Raw genomic sequence first — 19,026 nt, 5'->3', positions numbered from 1 at the left:
CTCCAGAGGTTCGACTCGCTGACACTTGCCAAGCAGCTCAAGTCTCTGGGACGGACGAGAGCTGCTTCGTAGGGCTTAGCTGCGTACAGCCCAAGGTGGAGGCGCACATTTCCGCTTTGTCAACACTCTCGACTAAAAAATTGACTATTCCGCGGAGAATCCCTAGCGTCGTTTGGCAATTCAACGTCGTGTCAAGATTCTTTCATTCGCATGAGCAGGCGGATGTGGTCGCTGTCGTTATCATCAAAGACCGTCTGAGGATCACCAAGCCGTTAGCTGCTGTAAGACGAACAGTCACCTCGGAAATGATAGTGACAGGCTTTGCTAAGCTGCGCATGGCGTAACATTGGAATCGGAAATCGGATTTTTATGCAGTCCCGTATGACGCACGGTTTCCTGGCCCTTGAACACTTCACGTCAAACCATTCTCATTTCTCCCACATACACCGAGAAAAACGGTCCCGGATGACGTTTCTATACTATTGCTAAAGCGGGTCTACGCGTCTACAGCAACAATGAAGCACATCTCTCTCAGTCCAACTGCTGAGCAGCAATCACCTGGGTCGGCAACCACACGCCCTTGTCATCCGGTTGCGCCACCTGAACCCTCACGTACCTCTCGTTCTTACCATCGTCCGCACCATCACGCGAAGCAAACGCTCCATACGCGCACCACGCCTCGCCGTCCGGACCCGTAAACAGACTTCCCGATCCAGGGCCGTAGACGCCCTGACTGCTGTCCGACGCCAGGATCGGTTGCGCACGCTGGTACCACTGGCGGGGATCGAGCGGGTCTTGAGCGACGTCAATATACAACAGCCGGGTGTTGTAGTTGGACTGGTAGTAGTTGCCTTCGGCGTACATGAGGTTGAGGGTACGCGAGCCGTTGTTTCTGTTGTCAAAGATCCAGCTGCTGGGCGCTTCGGTGTTGACGCCGTACGAGACGAGGTTGCTGACGGGGCTGACGGCGCGCGAGGGGGCTCCGTTCTGCAGTTGAACGATTTGGACGAACTCGTGGTTGGACCAGGTGAGGTACGAGTTGCCGTTCGGGTGGACGATCACGTGTGGGTCGTAGCCTGTTAGTGGCGTTCCGTCTTGGCCCAGGATGCGGCCCAAATCGGTGTACTCGCCCAGCGGGTCATCGGTGGTCGAGATGAGCGCCCGCATGGTATCGTCTGCAATCGCAGAGACTGTGTAAAGGAACTTTTCCCCGTACCGCACGATGTCGGCTGCTTCGGTACCTACGCCATCTGGATACGTCGTGTTGGGATAATGGTGGATGGTGTGCTTCTTGGACTCGTCGCGGTAGATGTCGTTGAGGTCGTAGCTGGCGCGCAAGAACACGTTGAGTCCAAAGTCGACGTCCGTCACCAAGTAGAAGGGCTTGCCGTTGCGCGTGACGGTGAGGAATTGAGGGTCGAACCCTTCACCGAGCGAGTTTTGCACGCCGGGGGCAAGGGCAGGTGCGAGACCGGAGGCGTCTTCGGTGATATTGTCGCTCCCCGCTGCACCCGCTCCAGCTTGCTTTGCTGCTGGACCAAACTGACCCCATGGCACGTCTTTGAATAGTGGCAACGACCCGAGAACGCCGGCACCTTTTGTAGCTGACGAGGAGGCGAGCGGTCTTGCCCAGGCATGGTGTGTCGAGACTGCGCATCCGAAGGCAAGCACGATCTGGGCGAACTGAACCATGATCCTCGTCTATCGTGCACCTGGCTACGATAGAAAAAGGTGGACAGCAACGGACACGGAGAGTAGACGCGCCTCTGACATGGTATGCCTCTCTAAAGCTCTCACCTATATATCAAGGGGCAGCACTCTTCCCTCTTCCCTCTCCGGCAGCCCGCTGGCGCCGCCAAGAAATTGACCCAGACTGGTGGTCTACTTCCGCTGATCGGCGTCCGGGGCGGGCAGGTCGTTTGACATTTTGTCCGGCGTGGTGCTAGTGGTGCTAGCGGCCGGACTCAGCTGTCACGGATGCAAGGCAAGGATCTTGATGACAGCTCCCTGCATACGTCCGGTGGCTTTTTCCGATTGAAAACTCTACGGAGGACCCTGGCCTGCAATCGGAATCTCGCCCAAAGTGACATGGCGCGTCGAACACGAACACTATTGCAGATCCCATGCTTGTGAGTTGCGGCTGGCCGCTCGTGACCGACTGCTTCCGTCAGTTGCCGTTAGAGCAGGAACAAGTCGAGAAGACACCGGCATGCATCTGAGCTTGACCAAGAGATTGCCAAGTCAAGATCAAGCTGGATTGGTGGAGGGTAAGGAAGATCAAACGTCTTAACATGACGTCGAAAATCGCACACTGAAAAGAACAACACACAACACGCAACAGCTGGTGCCTCACTCTACGCGCCTTTGCCTGCAGAAGCACGCGACTAGAGTCGGCCGGATCTTTATTTGGCAGCAGCTGAGTGAGATTGATCAACAGTGCAGTGCATGCGCACACACACAAGGGTCTGCCAATTTTTGTCTTTGGGGAAGGATCGTCAGGGGTCATTCTTCACCATAAACATCAAAGGAAAGCGTTCGTGACCAATACAAGGTATTAGAGCGGTCACTATTCGACCCACTTGGCGGCAACATGAACACAGGCTACGGCATGCCATCGCGGCGTCGTCCACGCGGACCTCTGCATCCTCGCAATCGTCCTCCGCCGTCCTCGTTCGAGGACTCTCTCGCGACTTCCCTATCACAGCATCAGCCCGAAGAATCATCGTCTTCCATGATGCCGCCGCCTTCTTCGACACCCAGTGGCAAGAAGCGCGAATGGAACGCCACCATCGGCCGAGGCGGACTGGGTTCGCTGCCATGGGAGCAGGTAGGCCCCTCTTCTTCGTCGGGCGCCTCGCAGCAGAACAACGACTTTGCCAAGGCGGAATTCAGCTTCCAATCAGGGATGGCATTCCCCACCAGCACTTCCTCTACCTCGATGGCCTCCTTCGCATCCATGCCCTCGTCAAGCAGTTCCAGTTCGTTCGCAAGCTTTCGCCAGCAGCACACGCCCATGTCCGCAAGTCCAACCAGTTTTCGCACCGCCGCCGACGCCGATCAGTCCGCATCGTACTCTGCACGCGACACCATCTTCTCTCGGGGGCATCAGACAGCTCAGGCAGCGCTGCGCGAATCATCCCGAACAACACATGATCTGAACATGGTGGTGCAAGATGATCAACCTCGCAAGCGCCGTCGCGGTCTGGCCGGGGCGATTGTGGACACAGCGCTAAACGCGGCACTGTATACAGGCGCCGCTGCGCTCACCGCTTACTCGCTCTGGACCTCATGGGGACAATCGGGCGATAGCGAGAATCAGAGCCATCATCCCGACGCTGGGCCCGAAGCCGACATGGGACAGGTCATCTCGCAAAACAAACGGCCAGCGTCCAACAGTGGCGCTAATCTGCACAGAGTGCCACCGGGGGGCTTGGAGGAACCCCCACCGCCGTACTACGAAGACCAGTCCACGCCTTCGAAACACCCGCAGCAGCAGCAGCAGCAGCAGCAGCAGCAACAGGAACAAAAACCATCGACGCCACAGTCCAACTCGGCACGCTTGCGCAAAGTCTTTGTTTCCTCGCAGCGCAATCGACGGCGACCGACATTTCAGGGTTCGAAAACGCACCGACAGAGTACGCCGCGAAAAGCTCTTCCGGACGCCTTCCGCTCTCCAGCGCTCGCCAGTGGCTCTGATACTGCTGCGAGCTCGAGTCAGACGTTTGCGCCTGCCGATTCGGCAGTGTCTCGCTCTGCCAGTACGAATAACAACAGAGCGGAAGATGATGGCGATGTTGACGTCGACAGGGGGATAGGAGGGGACCAGGAGGAAGACGAGGACGACGAAATGCTCTTGCGCTTCGAAGCAAAGATGAACGCACTCATCGCGGAGGGGCAGGCGGCGCTCAACTCGACGCCTGTGCTCCAGGAAGCAGATCTTCACGAGATCGACACACCTTCGCCGAGCTTAGGGCACCTCGGGCTGAGTGGCTCGCGCTCCATGGGTCAGCATCTTCCTTCTCGCGCATCGCAGCGCTTCGACTCGTCGTTCGATTCGCCGTTCGTAACGCAGCAAGAGACGCTGAATGTCGCCTCGGCGTCCAGCGGTGTGGCGCGCTCCAGTTCGCATCCGGAGCAGCTGGCGGGGCAGGGCGCGGTATTGCCGGAACCGGTCAAGCGCACGTTTGGCACACATACGCCTGTGGGCGGCGCGCATGGGCTGCGACACTCGCACTCTGCGTTCGATTTCAAGTTCGATACCCAGCCGCAACGGGAGGCGTCGGCGTCGACGGGTAGGACCTCACCCTTTGTCTTTGGACGCACCGACGTGTCGTCCGGAGCTGCCAGCCCGTCCGTCAGAGCTGCCCGGCGAGTCACTGATTTCGCCGGAGCACAGGGCGCCGGTGGTAGCCCGTCGAGTCGCATCCCCAGATCCATTTCGAGAAAGTCAACGATTCAGCCCCGACCGTCTCAGTTCTAGCATGGCTTATACCCTCTCTCTCATTCAATGACTTTACTCTTTCCTCGAGAGTCACACTCAGACGCCGACGACGACATCCGTTGTTGAACCACACGCGATCTACGCGATCTCGGACACCATTGCAGACTCCTGTGTAAACGTGAAATTTCCAGATGTGTGATGCACTGAGCGAAGAGGAACGGTGCTAGAGCCCTCTATTCCTCCCTTACATAGTTACCCGGAAACACGCCCTGATGGCCGTTGACAACACCGGTCCACCAGTCGTCCGTGCTCGCGGTACGCTCCGTGACCTCAATCCTGTCTCCCGCTTTAAAAGTGAGATCTCCATCTGCAGTCGCGGTGTAATCATACAGCGCGACGACGTACGACTTTGCAAGTGCGGCGCCCGGTTTGGGTTTTGTCGGAGGCGGCGGCGGGGCGCGTTTGCCTGCGACAGCGGCGGATGCAGCATTCGAGGTAGTGGAAGAGTACGCAGGCGGAGCGGTGTGGCCGAGCGAGCCGGAACGACTGGGTGCCCCTGCACTCAGCCCGCTGAGTCGGGAGCCCGACGGACTCAAGCCACCAGCCGAGCCTACACTGGCTCTATTTTGAGCGAGGATCTTTGCGCTCGGGACAGCGCCTCTTCGGATCGAAAGGTTTTCAAGTCGATCAGCTGCATCGGTGAGCTGTGCCATGTACGAGTCCTCGACGACGGCGATCGAGTTGTTGGACAAGTCGTACTTGCCCTCGGCGAAGCTCTGGAGCCTCTCCATGGTGAGGTAGAAGACGTTAAGCTGCATGTAGTAGAAGCTGTGGAAGAGTGGCGTCATGAATGCGCTCGCCAGTTCAAAGAAGCGCGGCAGTTCTTCTTTGAGCGCATTGTTGTAGTATTCGTAATCCGCCGCAGCGGTCTCGTACTCCTGCTCCACCTTGAACAAGTTCTGCTCGTCCTTGAGCGACTTTTCCTTCTTATCGCGCAACTTCGAGTACGCGTTGTTGTGTCGGTCAAAGTCGACCAGCTTGTGATCACGTTTGGTGATGTTTTTGCGGATCGCCTTGATCACCGTCTGGAAGTCTTTGGTGGGCGAAATGACTCTGCTCTCGATGAGCTCGATTTCCGGGGTCAGCGTCTCTTTGAGCTCCTCCATGAGCTGCCCGTAGTGTGCAAGGTTGGTCATGGTCGCTTGCGCATTGGGATGTTTGCGTTCCAGGTCGTATTCCGAACCGATGGGCTGGAAGAGTGTATCAAAGTGGTGTCCGAAAGCGGCGCCCGAGAGGAGCATGTTTTTCACGGCGTCACGGAAAGTAGACGAATCCTTGAGCAGCTTTTCTGTGAGCTTTTCAAGGTTGGTGAAGCGTTGGTTAAGCGAGTCGAATGCTGGATCGGACGATTTGGCCGCCATGCCGATGCGCGAGGTCATCAGGTGCGGCGTCCTCTTCATTGCTTTGGCGAGACCCTTCATGATGGGCCAAGGGAGTGCGCGTCGGCACTTGGGGTAAAGCAGGAGGCTAAGTTAGGTCGGAGATTTGGGTCAAGTTGCGGCGATAAAGGCTATAGGAAGAGATGATCGTGTCACTGAAAGAATAGGAAGTCGACAACGGCTGTGCAGAGTGGTGGATGGGATGGATGGGGCTTGGCAAAGTCGCCCGGTTGGTCTGAGCTCGGCGTCGGCGGCGGCCGTTCCTGATGCACACAGCCTTTTTGGCCCGTAAGCACGGACTTGCCTGCGACTTTCCGTCATCTCAGCTCCGCGACTTTTCTCTCGTACGCACCCTGTTTTTTTCGAATTTTAAAAGGAAAGACAAAGTCTAACATATTAGTTATGGCTTTTGTGAGCGTTCGCTGGATGCACGCCTTTAGCAGATCGCCATGTTGTGTCATGCTCTCAGGACCTGGACCCGTAGCTGAGAGCATCTTCAACCCGAGCAGGGTATCACGTACCTGGGAAAGGTGCATGACCGTCCAAAGGCAATCTCGCCGACTTGAGCAAACACCAAGACTTGTGGAAGGCGACTGGGCTGTCGCGCCTTCAAGCTAACTTCGTCGTCGGATGATCGTTCGCTCCTTCCCATCTCACCACAATCACCTACCTCGCTGCGAAAGAATGCCCAACAACCAGCCACCAGCTTGACAGTGTATTTGGACAACCACAGTGCCACCGCAAAAACGATCCAGCAGCTGCAGATCGAGCTGTGCCGGACTTGCTGCGCCACCACAGCATCACAAGACCGGGGACCAGCAACCGGAACGAAACCCGATCGTTGCGGCATTCTGGGCAATGTCGTGCTTGTCAACGAGCATTTGTGGGGTGCGGCCACAGCAGCTGCTCCTCAGAGCACAAGCCATTTCTGGCCTGAGCGCGATGCGGCAAATTTGTCCCGGCAGCCGGTCAACGGCTGACCAGCACCGGTTAATGACCAGCTTCCGGCCTAACGTCAGAACCCTGAGCTTCACCCCGCAATTTCCTGTTCTCGTTAATAAACCTTCACCCCGCGTCCTTCGCTCTTTCTCGTCCTCAACACTCGCCCTTCACCCCATCGTCCACATCCGAGGGGATCCAAATCTCACCGAAACTATGTCCAAAGCCGGAGTTGACTTCAACAAGAGCGTCGGCCACGACGCCGGCACGCAGCCGGTCGCCTGGAATCGCCGCGACCTGCTCACCTATGCTGTCAGCATTGGTGTGGGCCCCAAGGACCTCGACTACGCCTACGAACGCGAAGCTGGCTTCCGCGCCTTCCCCACTTACCCCGTGGTGCTGGGCCTCAAGGGCACCTCGCAGGATACTACCGTGTTTTCCGAGATGGTCTCGTCCCGCTCCGCCGTGCCTGGCTTCCCCTCGTTGGACCTCAACACCATCGTTCACGGCGAGCAGAGTATTGAGATCCATGCGCCTATTCCTGTCGTCTCGGGCGAAGGATGGAAGCTCGAAAAGCGCATCTGTGCCGTGCACGATCGACCGAATGGCCTCATCATGGAGACCGAGGTGCGGCTCATCAGCCCCGTGGGACGTAACCACGCCACCATGATCGGTAGCAGCTTCTACCGCGGCGGTTCGCAGGGTACGGGCTTCAGCAAGAGCCTGATCACCAAGCCGCCCACCGCGAAAGCGCCCGATCGCGACCCCGACTTTGTGCTCGCTGAGAAAACGTCCCTGCAGCAGGCCATGCTCTACCGCCTCTCGGGTGACTACAACCCCATCCACATCGATGGTGGCCTCGGCGAAAAGGTCGGCCTCGGTGGCACTATTCTGCACGGCCTCTGCTCGTTCGGCTTTGCCGCCCGTGCCGTCCTCAAAGCCGTCGACCCCAACGACGGCGTACCCGCCAACACGACGGGTGCAAAGACCAGGTTCGAGCTCGAAGCATTTGCTGTGCGTTTCACCTCGCCTGTCAAACCGGGCGATGAGCTCGAGACCAAAGTCTGGCTCCTCGGCGAAAAGGATGGCAAGAAAGAGATCGCTTTCGAGCAGTTTGTCAAGGCTACGGGCAAGAAGAGTCTTGGAGGCGGCTATGCTAGGGTCGTTCAGACGGCAAACGAAGACGTCGCTCGATTCGCCAAACTGTGAAATTCTTGAAATGCAAAAAGTTATGGTTCTCTCGCCCTCATCATCGCGCGCACCCGTGTGTAGACTGTGTCAACGTATGGGGTATTAAGTCGAAGCTAACTTTACAAATTGTTCTACAAAAGGGTGTCACCGTCCATCTCGTCAAAAGACAACCCGCTCACGCATATCCATCGGCCGTATCCAAATCAATCCGGGCCTACTCCTCGCGCGCACAATCGCCCACGGCGACGTCGTCTCCACCCTGTTCCCCTTCCCATCCCTCGTCGGAGCCGGAGCTTTGGGCACCCTCATCGAGCCGTCCGCATCCATCACACTAGCCAGCAAGCGCGCCTTGATCTGTGCCGACTCGGCGGGCCCGGCACACCTCGAGATCAACTCCTTGGCATGCTCCGCAGTGCCCTCGGTCTCGATGACGATCTTACCGTGCCAGCCGGCGTCGACGACCTCGACGCCCTCATCCGAGATGATCGTGCCGGGCACGACGCTAATCACGGCGCGGTAGAGCCACTTGGAGATGCGGTAGCGCACGCCCTGCGGCGAGAATGTCTCCACCTGGTCTTGCACCAGCCGCATCGTCGACACGATCTGGTCGCGCCACGGTAGCACATCGAGGTACAGCACCGGCTGCGACGCGTCGCTCGAGCGCACAATGTTGTGGTAGTAGCTCGGCGCAAATTGGAAGGCGTTGAGCCACGAGGGCAAGTGACCAGCGCGGTCAAACATGAACGACAGATCGCGCAAGTAGCGGCCATCGAAAATGTACTTGCCCTCGTTGCGCTCGTCGCCCACCGCGCAGTCCCACACCACATCCCCCCTCTGCAGATGCGGCAGCACCCCGGCGATGAACAGCTCGCGCTCGCACCGCGCCAGCTCGGTGTCGCTCAACCACCCACCCGCCTCGCTCGACGGCACCCAGGCTCGGAAGAAGCCGGCCCTGCCCGGCTTCCACGGACTCTTGATCGCGCCCGCCGTTTCTGTCTGCAAAATCTGGCTGGACACGCGGAAATGCGGCTGCATCCGCAACCTCGTCAGCACCCGGTTGTACGCCCGCGTCGTCGCACGCGCTAACCGCGGATAGCGCGGATCCATCTTGTGCGGCGCCCTCGCATACTCGGCCCCCACCAATGCGTACTCGGGCATCAGCTCGAAGCTCAGCAGGAACGCCTCGCAGTCGCTGAAGCTCAATGGGTACGGATCCTTGTCCACCATTCTGCCGTCCACCTCGGTAGGCGACCACGCCTCATAGCCGACGCACGAGAGGAAGCGGGCGAGGACGATCTCGCGACCCGCAAGCTGGCCCAGTGCGAACCGGATCGATTGAGAAGTTTGACGCAGCGCCTTGACATCTGCGTAGTCGAGGTGACTGATGAGGCGCGTGATGACGTCCGGGGTGGTGGCGGACCAGATGAGTTCGCCCAGATCGCTGTACATGACCTCGTCGAAATCTGGAGTCGTTGCGCCTTCTGCGTCGGCATCTGCATCTGCATCGGATTGAGTCGCTTTCACTCGAGCAACGCGGACGTATCTCCGATGATCGATGGTCAGCGAAGGATCGGCCAAACCATGCGCACACCATCCTCTGCCGTAGGTGATGCCACCCTCACGGTACGGTCCATTAGGCTGAACAATCTCGTCATCGCCCAGCTGTGGTGCACCGCTAGCCTCGTCGTCATCATCGTCCCCTTCCGACGAAGCAAAGGTAGCAGACAGCAACGAAGTAGAAGGCACCATGGCCGAGTCAGCAACCGTCAGCGTCGACCCAACAGTCCGCCTCGCGCCCGCCTTGACAGCGTTGCGGAAACGATCCGACTTGTAGGGTGCGATCTTCTCGGCTGGAGATGATGCAGCCGTTGGAGTGGCTTTGCCAGTCGTACCCGCTGCAAACTTGACTTGGCCGTGACCGCCGTTGGAGGACGACTTCCGATCCAGATCCATCGAAGGGGGATTGGGTGGGATGGGGGACATAGCTTTCTCGTCTGCTGGCGTAGCAGGCATATCGGAGCTGCCGTCGGTGCTGGAAGGCGCATCGAGATTGGATGTCGAACGAGCCATCGAGTCGGTGGTGGCACTCTTGGCTTCTGTGTCCACATCGTCTTCGGTCCCAGCATCAACAAAGACTTCAGAAGCGGCATCTGAAGCATCGTCGTCGTGAACGAAGAGCTCGTCGTCTTCCTCATCGTCGGTCTGCTGTGCATCAGGGTCGACTTCCCCTAGCGGGAATCCCGCAGCAAGAGCACGTTGAGCACGTCGATCTTCCCTACGACCCGCACGTCGAGCTGCGCGATCTTCCTCCTCGACCTGACGCTTGGCTTCGACGAGCTGGCGTTCCTTTTCGAGGACAGCTTCTTGCGCCGCCCGGATTGCTTCTTCCTTGGCGAGTCGTTCGGCTTCGATGGCAGCCAGCCGCTGTTCCTCTGCGCGACGGATGGCTTCTTCCTCTTCGCGTTTCTTACGCTCGATGGCAGCTAGACGTTGTTGCTCCCTGCGCACCGCCTTCTCCTGCGCTTGACGAGCAGCCTCCTCTTCTTCGCGCTTGCGACGCTCCTCGGCCAACTGCTTTCGTTGGGCCCTCCTCTCGGCCGACTCCTTCTCTTTGCGAATGCGTTCCTCCTCTGCTGCCTTTTCAGCTTCGATGCGCCTCCTCTGGGCTTCCTCGCGTTTGAGCCTCCTGCGCTCTGCTTCCCCTCTTTCGGCCTCCTCACGCGCTCGACGACGCGCCTCGCGCTCCGTGTGCCTCTTCGCCTCGACCAGACGCTCCCGCTGTAGAGCCTCGGCAGCAAGTCGTTCTCGTGAGGCACGCTTTCGTACGCGTCGCTCCTCCTCCTCTCGCGCTTGCTGGCGAAGGTACACCTCGAGCCGATCCGCTTCCATTTGACGCTCTCGCTTGCGCTCCCATTCGCGCGCTTCTACGTCTTCGTCGTCAGCAGTGTGGAATCCATCCGAGTCGGTGGATATGCGCCTGTTTCCAGGTTGCTGCGGGGAAGCCTTGTCAGGGAGTGCGGAAGTGCTGCCGATGGATTTGTAAGGTACATCTGCTGGTGGAGCAGGTCGACTCGAGGTGGGTTGACGGCGTTCGTCCGAGCCTCGACTGGGTGTGCCGTTGGAGCGAGTGCGTGACCTGGGCGGGGCTTCGTCGTAAGGAGAAGGTGTGCGGCGAGATTGGGAGCCAGCAGGCGTGGCAGTGAGGTGGTGGCGGGACGTGGAGGGCGCAGAGGACGGAATAGGAGGAGCTTTCCTCCACTCGATCTCCCCACGAGCGTTGCGGATCGTGGCACGCTCGGTGCTCTTGGACCGCGTGCTCTTCTTGGTCTGAGTTGTGTGGATACTCGCATTGCTGTCCTTGAGGCTTTTCGACGACTTGTTGACGCCAGAGGTCGACGAGTATGCGAACAAACTGGGCTGGACGGGTGGAGCTCCACCAGGAGAGGAAGGAAATGCAAGGATCGAAGTGGAAGCGTTCGGGCTGAGCGCATTTCCGAGTAAAGGTCCGCTAGGAGAGGCGAGAGTTAAAAGGGGTCTGGAAGGGTGAGTACGTTTGGCCGATTCGAGGATGGTAGAAACTGACGCTTTGCCCGGGCCTTTGGTGCCCGAGGGCACCTTGGACCTGTCGTAGGAAGGCTGCGGTGGATAGTGACGATCCATCATTGTTATGTGATTATGCTCGTGTTGATTTGCTGGAGAAGAAAAGGAGGCAGTAGCAGCAGCAGCAGCGCTGAAAGCAGATGATGAGATGTGCCGCTTTGGACTTGAATGCGGCCGATGGGGCGAGTGAGGTGTGGGTGGCGGTGAGTCGGTATTGTGGTTCCTGACGGCTATGATCGAGTCGTTGTCATGACTCTTGCGGGGAAGAAGATTAGGCGGATCCTCTTCGCTGCTCGAAGCGGTGCTTGGATTCCAAGGCTGTGGTTGTCGAGGTGAAACAAAGCGCTGAAAGCTAGGGTGGTCTCTAGCTGCGGATGCTAGAGCGATAGAAGACGGTGATGGAGAGTGTAGAGAAGCGTTTAGGGAAAGAGAGGGTGGAGTCGAGGGAGGTGAGGAAGGAGATCGTCGATCAGCGTCCTGAGTTTGACTGATCTGCAGCCGAGACAGACTTGGGGGATCAGCGGTGTTGACGATCCTTTGGCGGTTGACAGCGTCAGTAGCAACTGCGGATCCAGAATTAGTCGGTAATTCTAGTCCAAAATTGGATTTAGCAGCAGCAGCGGCACCAGCAGAAAAAGGATTGCTTGTGTTTTTGTCGATGTTTTTGTTTTTCTCGTGTTTTGACGGCGGATGAGCAGTGTTGATGCCTTCGTTTCCCCGGGCCGTTTTTGGATCTACGTGGGGAAAAGCGGCGGCTGCTGAACCTTCGCCGCTTTCTGGCGAGGCACGCGACAATAGCCCTCCTCCTTTCACGCTTACCTTGAGCGTGTCGATATCCTCCTCCTCCTCATCGTAGCTGCCTCGTTGCTGGATGAAATCATCGAGACCCAACCCACTGAAACCCTTGCTATCATCGTCGTCGTCGTTGTCGCCGCTGCTGGAGAGCGCAGGAAGCCGAGGCACCGCATTAGAAACGCGCCCCTCTGGCTCGGTCTGGGCTTGGATCCGACTCGATGGCGCTTTGCGCCCAAGTCCAAGTGTGGCCAACATCTCGTGATCTCTCTGTCGCTGTTGTTGAATTATTGCTGACGATGAGGACGACGGATTTTGGAAGTTTGCTGACAACAGGCCGCAGGCAGGAAGCTGCCGGGTGGCTTGGTCTGTTCTTGGCGTCCTTGCTGCTGGATTCCTGCGACTCGAGACGACGCCACAATTGGAACTGCTTTCGGACTTGCTCTCTGCTTTGACCTGCAGCTGAGACGTGTAAAGTGTATGAACAAGCCACAGGAGCCTGTGCAGCAAGACGCAGATGAAAGGAGTGGAGCTGTAGAAACAACGATGATGGTCAACAGGGAACACGGCCACATGAAAGAACAACGGATAGATACTCCCTCCAGGCTCTTCCTACGATCTCTGCTTCGAGCGTGCGCATCCATCTCAGTCCCGCGGAGACAAGTACGAGGTCAGACCCGCTCTGAATACCTCGTCTAGGTTCAGCGGTTTTGGGGACCAGCGTCGCAACGGATGCCATTACGATTGTAACTCCGGCTGCAGGGTCTCTCGCTCTGCGAAATTTGGCACTTGACCGCCTTGTCACAAGCGAGTACCCACGAAGACCACCAGAGGAATCTTCTTCTGCAGTGCATTTCTTTTCTGTGTAGCACTTTACCCGTCACGACCCGCACGTCCAGCCACCCCTTTTTTGCACCCCAGAAAACGTCGATCAAACAGAAGGGCGCCACAGCGCTTGTCTCTCACTGTTGCGCATTTGCTGTGTGCGCGGCTGGTCTTTGAGAGCTTTGCAAGGCAGATGAGTATTAACGTGAATCTCCATTTGACTGAGCCAAGAGTGTCTTCATTCAACAAAGACTCCACCGACGATGACATGTTCCGGACAAATTTGAGCTGCCTTCTACCTTTCACGCTCCTGAGTCTGAGTAACGTCGGTCTAGCGGAGAGGGTAACGCCGCCTCCGCCTCACCTTGCTTACGGAAGAGGTTGCCATGCACACGGTTCAAGTGAACTCATGTTGTCGAATCGCTCATACGTGAGAACATTTAGAACTCTCCAAGACGAAATGCACAGACAGCAACGTACAACTCGATAGAATCCTTTTGTCTGAGATTAGCACAACCACGCTATGACTTTTCTAATCAACCTCGCGGTTCTGCTCTTCGACCATCGACCGGAAATCCCCCGATTCCAGCCGTAACAACTCAGCGGGGCTTCCAAACTCCAACACCTCCCCGTTCCCCAATACCAAGATCTTGTCGTAGTCCATAATCGTCGACAGTCTATGCGCAATCGTCAGCATCGTCGGTCTTCCCGGCACTGGCACGAACGCGTCGCTCGTCACAGCTCTCTTCGACTGAACGCGCGAGATGCTATCCTCGTTCGATGCAGCCGCAGTAAGAGCGAGCTGAATCTGCGCGTCAGTTTCCGAGTCCAGATTCGAGGTGGCCTCGTCCATGACCAAGAGCCCACGTTCCTTGAGCAGCGCCCGCGCGACGTTCAACAGCTGCTTCTGACCCATACTGAGACTCTGCAGGTCCAGGACGTGATCAAGCCCCTCAGCAAGTTGCGAGATGGTCTCGTACATCGACGTCCGGCGGAGGACCTGCCAGTAGGCTTCGTCGTCCGAGTGCTCTCTTTCCGGGTCCAGGTTCTCGCGTACAGTAAGCGAAGGCAGAATCATCGGCTCCTGCGGGATGTACGAGATGTTTCGACGGACAGAGCCACCTGTCAACGTCGCGGTGTCGACTCCATCAATCATGATCTTTCCGGAAGCCGGTTCCAGAATTCGCAGCAACGAGAGCAGCAGCGTACTCTTGCCGCTCCCTGATCGACCGCAGATACCCAACCTCTCGCCTGGCTTGAGGGAGAAGCTGACCTTGCGCAGCGACATCGGATCGTCCTTCCCATTGTACCCCACCGTCACGTTCTCAAAACTGACACTGACGGCCGCGGGACGCATGCTGGCTGCCCCAACTGCTCTCGGCATCTCCTTGAGCTTCGTCTGGTCGTCCTTGGGATCCGTCGGGAGTGTGATCACCTGCTCGATCCTCTCGAGTGAAACGATTCCAATTTCGAGCTCTGTCCAAGCAGACATGAGACCATTGAGGTCCGACGACAACGAGATGGCCTGAACCAAGGCCACGGCGACCAGACCCGCATTCGACTTGTGCCGCAGGCTGACGGCAATGAGCACTAGAGCCGTGTTGAGCACCGTGCCCAGCAGATTGAGCCAAGTCTGCAGCCACACACGCACCGTCCACAGCGAATAGTACGGTCGCTGTGACGTGTCCAACAGCGTAGACGTGGCGAGAGCAAACTGCGGCTGCATCTGCAGCGCGCGGATCGTGAACAAGCCTTGCAGGTCCGACGTTTCCTTGAACTGCGAATGGAGGGTCGACTTGGTTGCCATCTCCAATCGTCGCAGCTGCCTCGACGATGGGCTGTACAGCTTGTAGATCCCAAAGTACATGGCAGCCATCGCAACCATCACACCAAGCAGGTACGGAGCTGGTAACGCCATCAACACCAACGAAAAACCCATCTCGATGACAAAGAAGACCACATTGACGTAGTACGCGCCGATCTGGAAATCGAGCGAATAGATGTCCTGCGTGAAACGATTGATCATGCGACCAGGGTTGAGGTTGAGGAAGAAATCGGCGCCCGATCCCAAAAGGCCCTTGGCTTCGTCGCTGTGCAGCTGCAGCGAGATCCTGGGAGTAAACAGGTACAGGTACACCATGAGCGAGCCGCCGTACGTGAAGAATCTTCCGAGTACCAGAAGCACCAGGATGCCAACGTGCAGCCCGATAGACCCTCGCAGCGTGTCTTCGGAGACATGCTTGGCCCATGCCTGCAGCCATAGCAGCTGACCATTCGCCAAACCAGTCTGAACGGCGAGTGCAACAGGGTACGACATTGACGCTACCCACCCCGCCGCTCTAAAGTAGCGCTTGAAGACGGAGAAGTTGATGCCTCCTGTCATCACGTCCTCCTGCTCTTCGTCGTTGTCGAGCATCTTTTCCTCCTTGGCTGTGGCTGCGGCTGCTGCACGCACCTCGACAGCCGTAGACGACTCGCCGTTGGCATCGATGCTGTCCCGCTCCTCAGCCGATCGGCGTCGAATTGTGTCGATGTTGTCAGCAAGCTTGGAAATTGTGGCTGCTTCGCCAGCGAGCAACTCGGCGATACCTCCGCTGCCCATTTGGACAATGTGGTCGGCTAGCTGCATCTGCTGGACAGAGTTAGTGGCCATGATGATTGTCTTGCCACGCAGCAGGCCGCTCTGACGCGAGAAGAGGGCCTGGTTGATTCCGGCAGCGGTGGATGCGTCAACGGCACTGAGTACGTCGTCGAGGACCAGGGTAGGTGCGTCCGAGTAGACGGCACGGCAGAGCGCGACTCTTTGCTTCTGGCCTCCAGACAGATGCTTGGCAAGGGTGTCGTCGCCTTTGGGGAGCTGCTGCACATCCACAACAAGCCCACAGGCAGACAGTGCCCTTTGGTAGCGCTCCTCGTCGAATGTGCGATAGAACACGATATTCTCCTTGATGGTCTTCTCGCCCAGTGTCCAGGGATCTTGGCTGACGTATGCGATGGGAGCTGCACGGATTGGAAGGCTCAGCCCACCCTGAACTGGTGCGAGCTCACCCAGGAGCGAGCACAAGAACGAGGTTTTGCCAACACCGACTTCGCCCACTACGACGCTGACTGCGTTGCGGGGCAGGACAAGATTCAGATTGTGCAGCACCGGACCCTTGCGTTCATGGCTTCCTCGACCTGTAGTAGCACTGCCAGCATCGCCAGTGGGCTTGTCTTCCGATAGGCGGCCCTCGTTCTGCTTCCAGGCCATCGAGGCGCCTTGAAACACCGCAGCTGCTGTCGCAGCAGCCTCAGCCTTGGCAGTCCAAGCTGCATCGTGGTCGGCCGAGACCTGTTCCGGCAGCAGCAAGAATGTCTCGAGCCGCTTGAGCGACGTGACGGCTGAGATGACGCTGGCGTACCTACGGCCGATGATGAAGAGGGGTCTCTCGACGATGCGGACGATAGTGATCGAGGTGAACACGGTGGACGTCGTGAATGGGAACGCGCCGGTGGCATGATGGTGGTACGCAGACACGATAGCAAACGTAGTGATGGTGGCCAGCAAGAGGATATCGCCAGCAACATTGCCGAGCAGCGAGATGAAGAGCAAGTCTTGGACGTAGCTGACAAGCGCTTTGACTTCGCGTTGGCGGATCGCGGTGATCTTGGTGATGAGGAAGCCTTCTAGGGCGGACTGTTTGATGGCTTTGATGGCCTTGATGCAGGCGCTGACTAGACCCGTACGCTCGTCCGTCAACTGGCTCCATTGCTTTTGATGGGCAGACGCGTCCTTGGTCATCAACGGGATCGTGCCAAACAGGCTGGCCAGAGTGACGATGGTGGCAACAAAGGCGACGCCGATCTGCTGCCACAGCAGGTAGAGAGCAACGATGATGATGATGACCGCACTCCAGATCTCGTGAAAGGGATCCAGACCACCGACGATGCGCTCGATGTCGACACTTTGCATCACAGTCGGTGAAGGTGTGTCTGAATCCTGCAACGCGTCGACAGAGAGCACCAGGGTCTTGCGGTAGACAGCGTAGACAAGCGCACCCCGCAGCTTGCACGTCGTCTTGTAGATGCTGAAGGTGAAATGTCCAGAGCTGAGAGCGATCAACAGGTAGACGAGGGCAAACGCGCCGATGAGACCGTAGCCATATGCTGCCGGCTGGGGTTTGTCAGAGGAGTATGAGGAGATGAAGTCAAGCGTCTCTTGCACCAACAAAGGTTGCAGCAGCGTCATGATGGTGAAGAGGGCCTTGGACGGCAACGGAGAGAAGAGTACGCCAGCAAATGCCCGTATCGAGGCGCGGACGAGCATTGGTTTTCGGTGACCCTTCGGTAAGAACGTAGTCTGACTCGCAGACACCGAGTGCAACGAAACAAGATCGGACAAGGAGATGTTGTCTGTGTCCTTGACATCGGCGGGGTACGAAGAGTCGTCAATCAATGAATTGTGATCAGCGACGTTTCCTGCGCTGGCGTGCCACTCGCGGAAGAGCTTGGTTTCGAGAACTCGCGAGGCGTACGAGGGAGCCAGGGGCTCAATATCGTTGAGTTCGATGGGTTGTTTGGTGCCCTTCCAGAGGTTAGGAAGCAAGTACAAGAAGAAGATTCGCGAGATGAAGCTAGCTCGCTGCTCTGCTGTTTGGCGTGGATCGAAGGGTTTCGTCGAGGTGGTGATGAAAAGTAGCCACCTCGTGCCGAAATCAGCCGCGAGCACTGGCAAGAAGGCCGAGGTGCGAGCTGCAGGCACAAAGTAGAAGGATCGAAGCTGCACCGCAGCGAAAAGCGAGCTGAACAGGAGGAAGGTGTTGATGAGGGTGACGATGGGTGTGGGCCGATCAGGACGATGCAACGTCATGGCACACGAGATGATGAGTGCTGATAAGGTTTCGAGGGCGAGCGCAGGCATGATAAGCGTGCCAAAGCCGGACGTGGTGACTCCGGGTAGATGGCTAGGTGCCAGCGCCACAAGAGCTACCACCAAGGCGAGGTGAAGCAGCGCGAGTAGGATGCTTCCGCCATCGCGATGCTGGACGCAAGCCAAGCGGTCGGTGGTGGGAATCTGAATGGCACGTCTACGAGAGAGCAGTGTGTAGCCTATGGTCCCGACAGCGATGGCCTGGAAGATGGCATTTGGCAACAACTGAAAGATGCTGCTCTGGAAGCGGATAGTAAAGTCGAAGGCTCTACAATTGGAGACTGGGCCGAACTGACCGTCATTGGGACAGAAAGTCGGGTGTGCCATGTTTGCACCAGCAACCAAGGTTGGCGCGCTTGTCGGGGAAGGTGATGATCGCTGCGTCGAAGCAAGGCACTACTGGAAGGGGTGGGCTATCGCAGCTGAAGGGGGACAAAGAGGTGAGAACGAGCGTCTTTTGAGTGCTTTATGTATCAAAGCTCAGCCGCCTCAGGGTCTCGATACAGCCGGAGTCGGAGTCATCTGGTTGTGCTTCTACCTGCGTGCACCGCGAGAGGAACGGCGAGATAAGCGAAACATTGCGGAGTAAGAGGAAGTCCACAGCCAAGAGTGTCCGTGGAGGAGTCGCTATCATTGATTGACTTAACCGAGCTTCGTGTGAAGAATCGGAGACAGATTGCGCAACTGAGCTTGTTCACTTGGTCAAGCACAAGGCTTCTAAGCGCAGCTGGAGTTGGTGACAGCCGCCGGATTCTTGGCGTTCTGTGCGTGGGCTCGGCAACGTCTGGCCTTTCGGAGCACTGTCATCCGAGAAGCCTCGTGTTGTACTGTGCTGTACAGTACCGTATTTGGATATCATTTTCCAGCCATATTTTTTGCGCCATTATCCA

General features: G+C 57.6%; 6 protein-coding genes across 6 annotated transcripts; 2 read left to right on the top strand and 4 right to left on the bottom strand.

The window, feature by feature from the left end:
- Window positions 1-531: 531 nt before the first annotated feature.
- Window positions 532-1,692, bottom strand: EX895_003830 (uncharacterized protein; the record flags this gene model as incomplete). The annotated part of the gene is made up of 1 exon (XM_029884428.1): window positions 532-1,692. One exon carries the CDS (start codon window positions 1,690-1,692, stop codon window positions 532-534), a length of 1,161 nt encoding a protein of 386 aa, XP_029739138.1.
- An 898-nt stretch (window positions 1,693-2,590) lies between these two features.
- On the top strand, window positions 2,591-4,480 carry EX895_003829 (uncharacterized protein; the record flags this gene model as incomplete). Its single annotated transcript, XM_029884427.1, has 1 exon — window positions 2,591-4,480. One exon carries the CDS (start codon window positions 2,591-2,593, stop codon window positions 4,478-4,480), a length of 1,890 nt encoding a protein of 629 aa, XP_029739137.1.
- Window positions 4,481-4,674: 194 nt separating this feature from the next.
- EX895_003828 (uncharacterized protein) lies at window positions 4,675-5,922 on the bottom strand (the record flags this gene model as incomplete). Its single annotated transcript, XM_029884426.1, has 1 exon — window positions 4,675-5,922. The coding sequence occupies one exon, from the start codon at window positions 5,920-5,922 to the stop codon at window positions 4,675-4,677; it is 1,248 nt and encodes a 415-aa protein (XP_029739136.1).
- A 1,113-nt stretch (window positions 5,923-7,035) lies between these two features.
- On the top strand, window positions 7,036-8,028 carry EX895_003827 (uncharacterized protein; the record flags this gene model as incomplete). Its single annotated transcript, XM_029884425.1, has 1 exon — window positions 7,036-8,028. The coding sequence occupies one exon, from the start codon at window positions 7,036-7,038 to the stop codon at window positions 8,026-8,028; it is 993 nt and encodes a 330-aa protein (XP_029739135.1).
- Window positions 8,029-8,169: 141 nt separating this feature from the next.
- EX895_003826 (uncharacterized protein) lies at window positions 8,170-12,660 on the bottom strand (the record flags this gene model as incomplete). Its single annotated transcript, XM_029884424.1, has 2 exons — window positions 8,170-11,928; window positions 12,430-12,660. The coding sequence occupies 2 exons, from the start codon at window positions 12,658-12,660 to the stop codon at window positions 8,170-8,172; spliced, it is 3,990 nt and encodes a 1,329-aa protein (XP_029739134.1).
- A 1,099-nt stretch (window positions 12,661-13,759) lies between these two features.
- EX895_003825 (uncharacterized protein) lies at window positions 13,760-18,463 on the bottom strand (the record flags this gene model as incomplete). Its single annotated transcript, XM_029884423.1, has 1 exon — window positions 13,760-18,463. One exon carries the CDS (start codon window positions 18,461-18,463, stop codon window positions 13,760-13,762), a length of 4,704 nt encoding a protein of 1,567 aa, XP_029739133.1.
- Window positions 18,464-19,026: the final 563 nt, after the last annotated feature.

The sequence above is a fragment of the Sporisorium graminicola genome, chromosome SGRAM_22, assembly GCF_005498985.1.
Source record: "Sporisorium graminicola strain CBS 10092 chromosome SGRAM_22, whole genome shotgun sequence".
NCBI classification, from domain to species: domain Eukaryota; kingdom Fungi; phylum Basidiomycota; class Ustilaginomycetes; order Ustilaginales; family Ustilaginaceae; genus Sporisorium; species Sporisorium graminicola.
The sequence above is the reverse complement of the archived record's forward strand: the minus strand, read 5'-3'. Positions and strand labels throughout refer to the sequence as shown.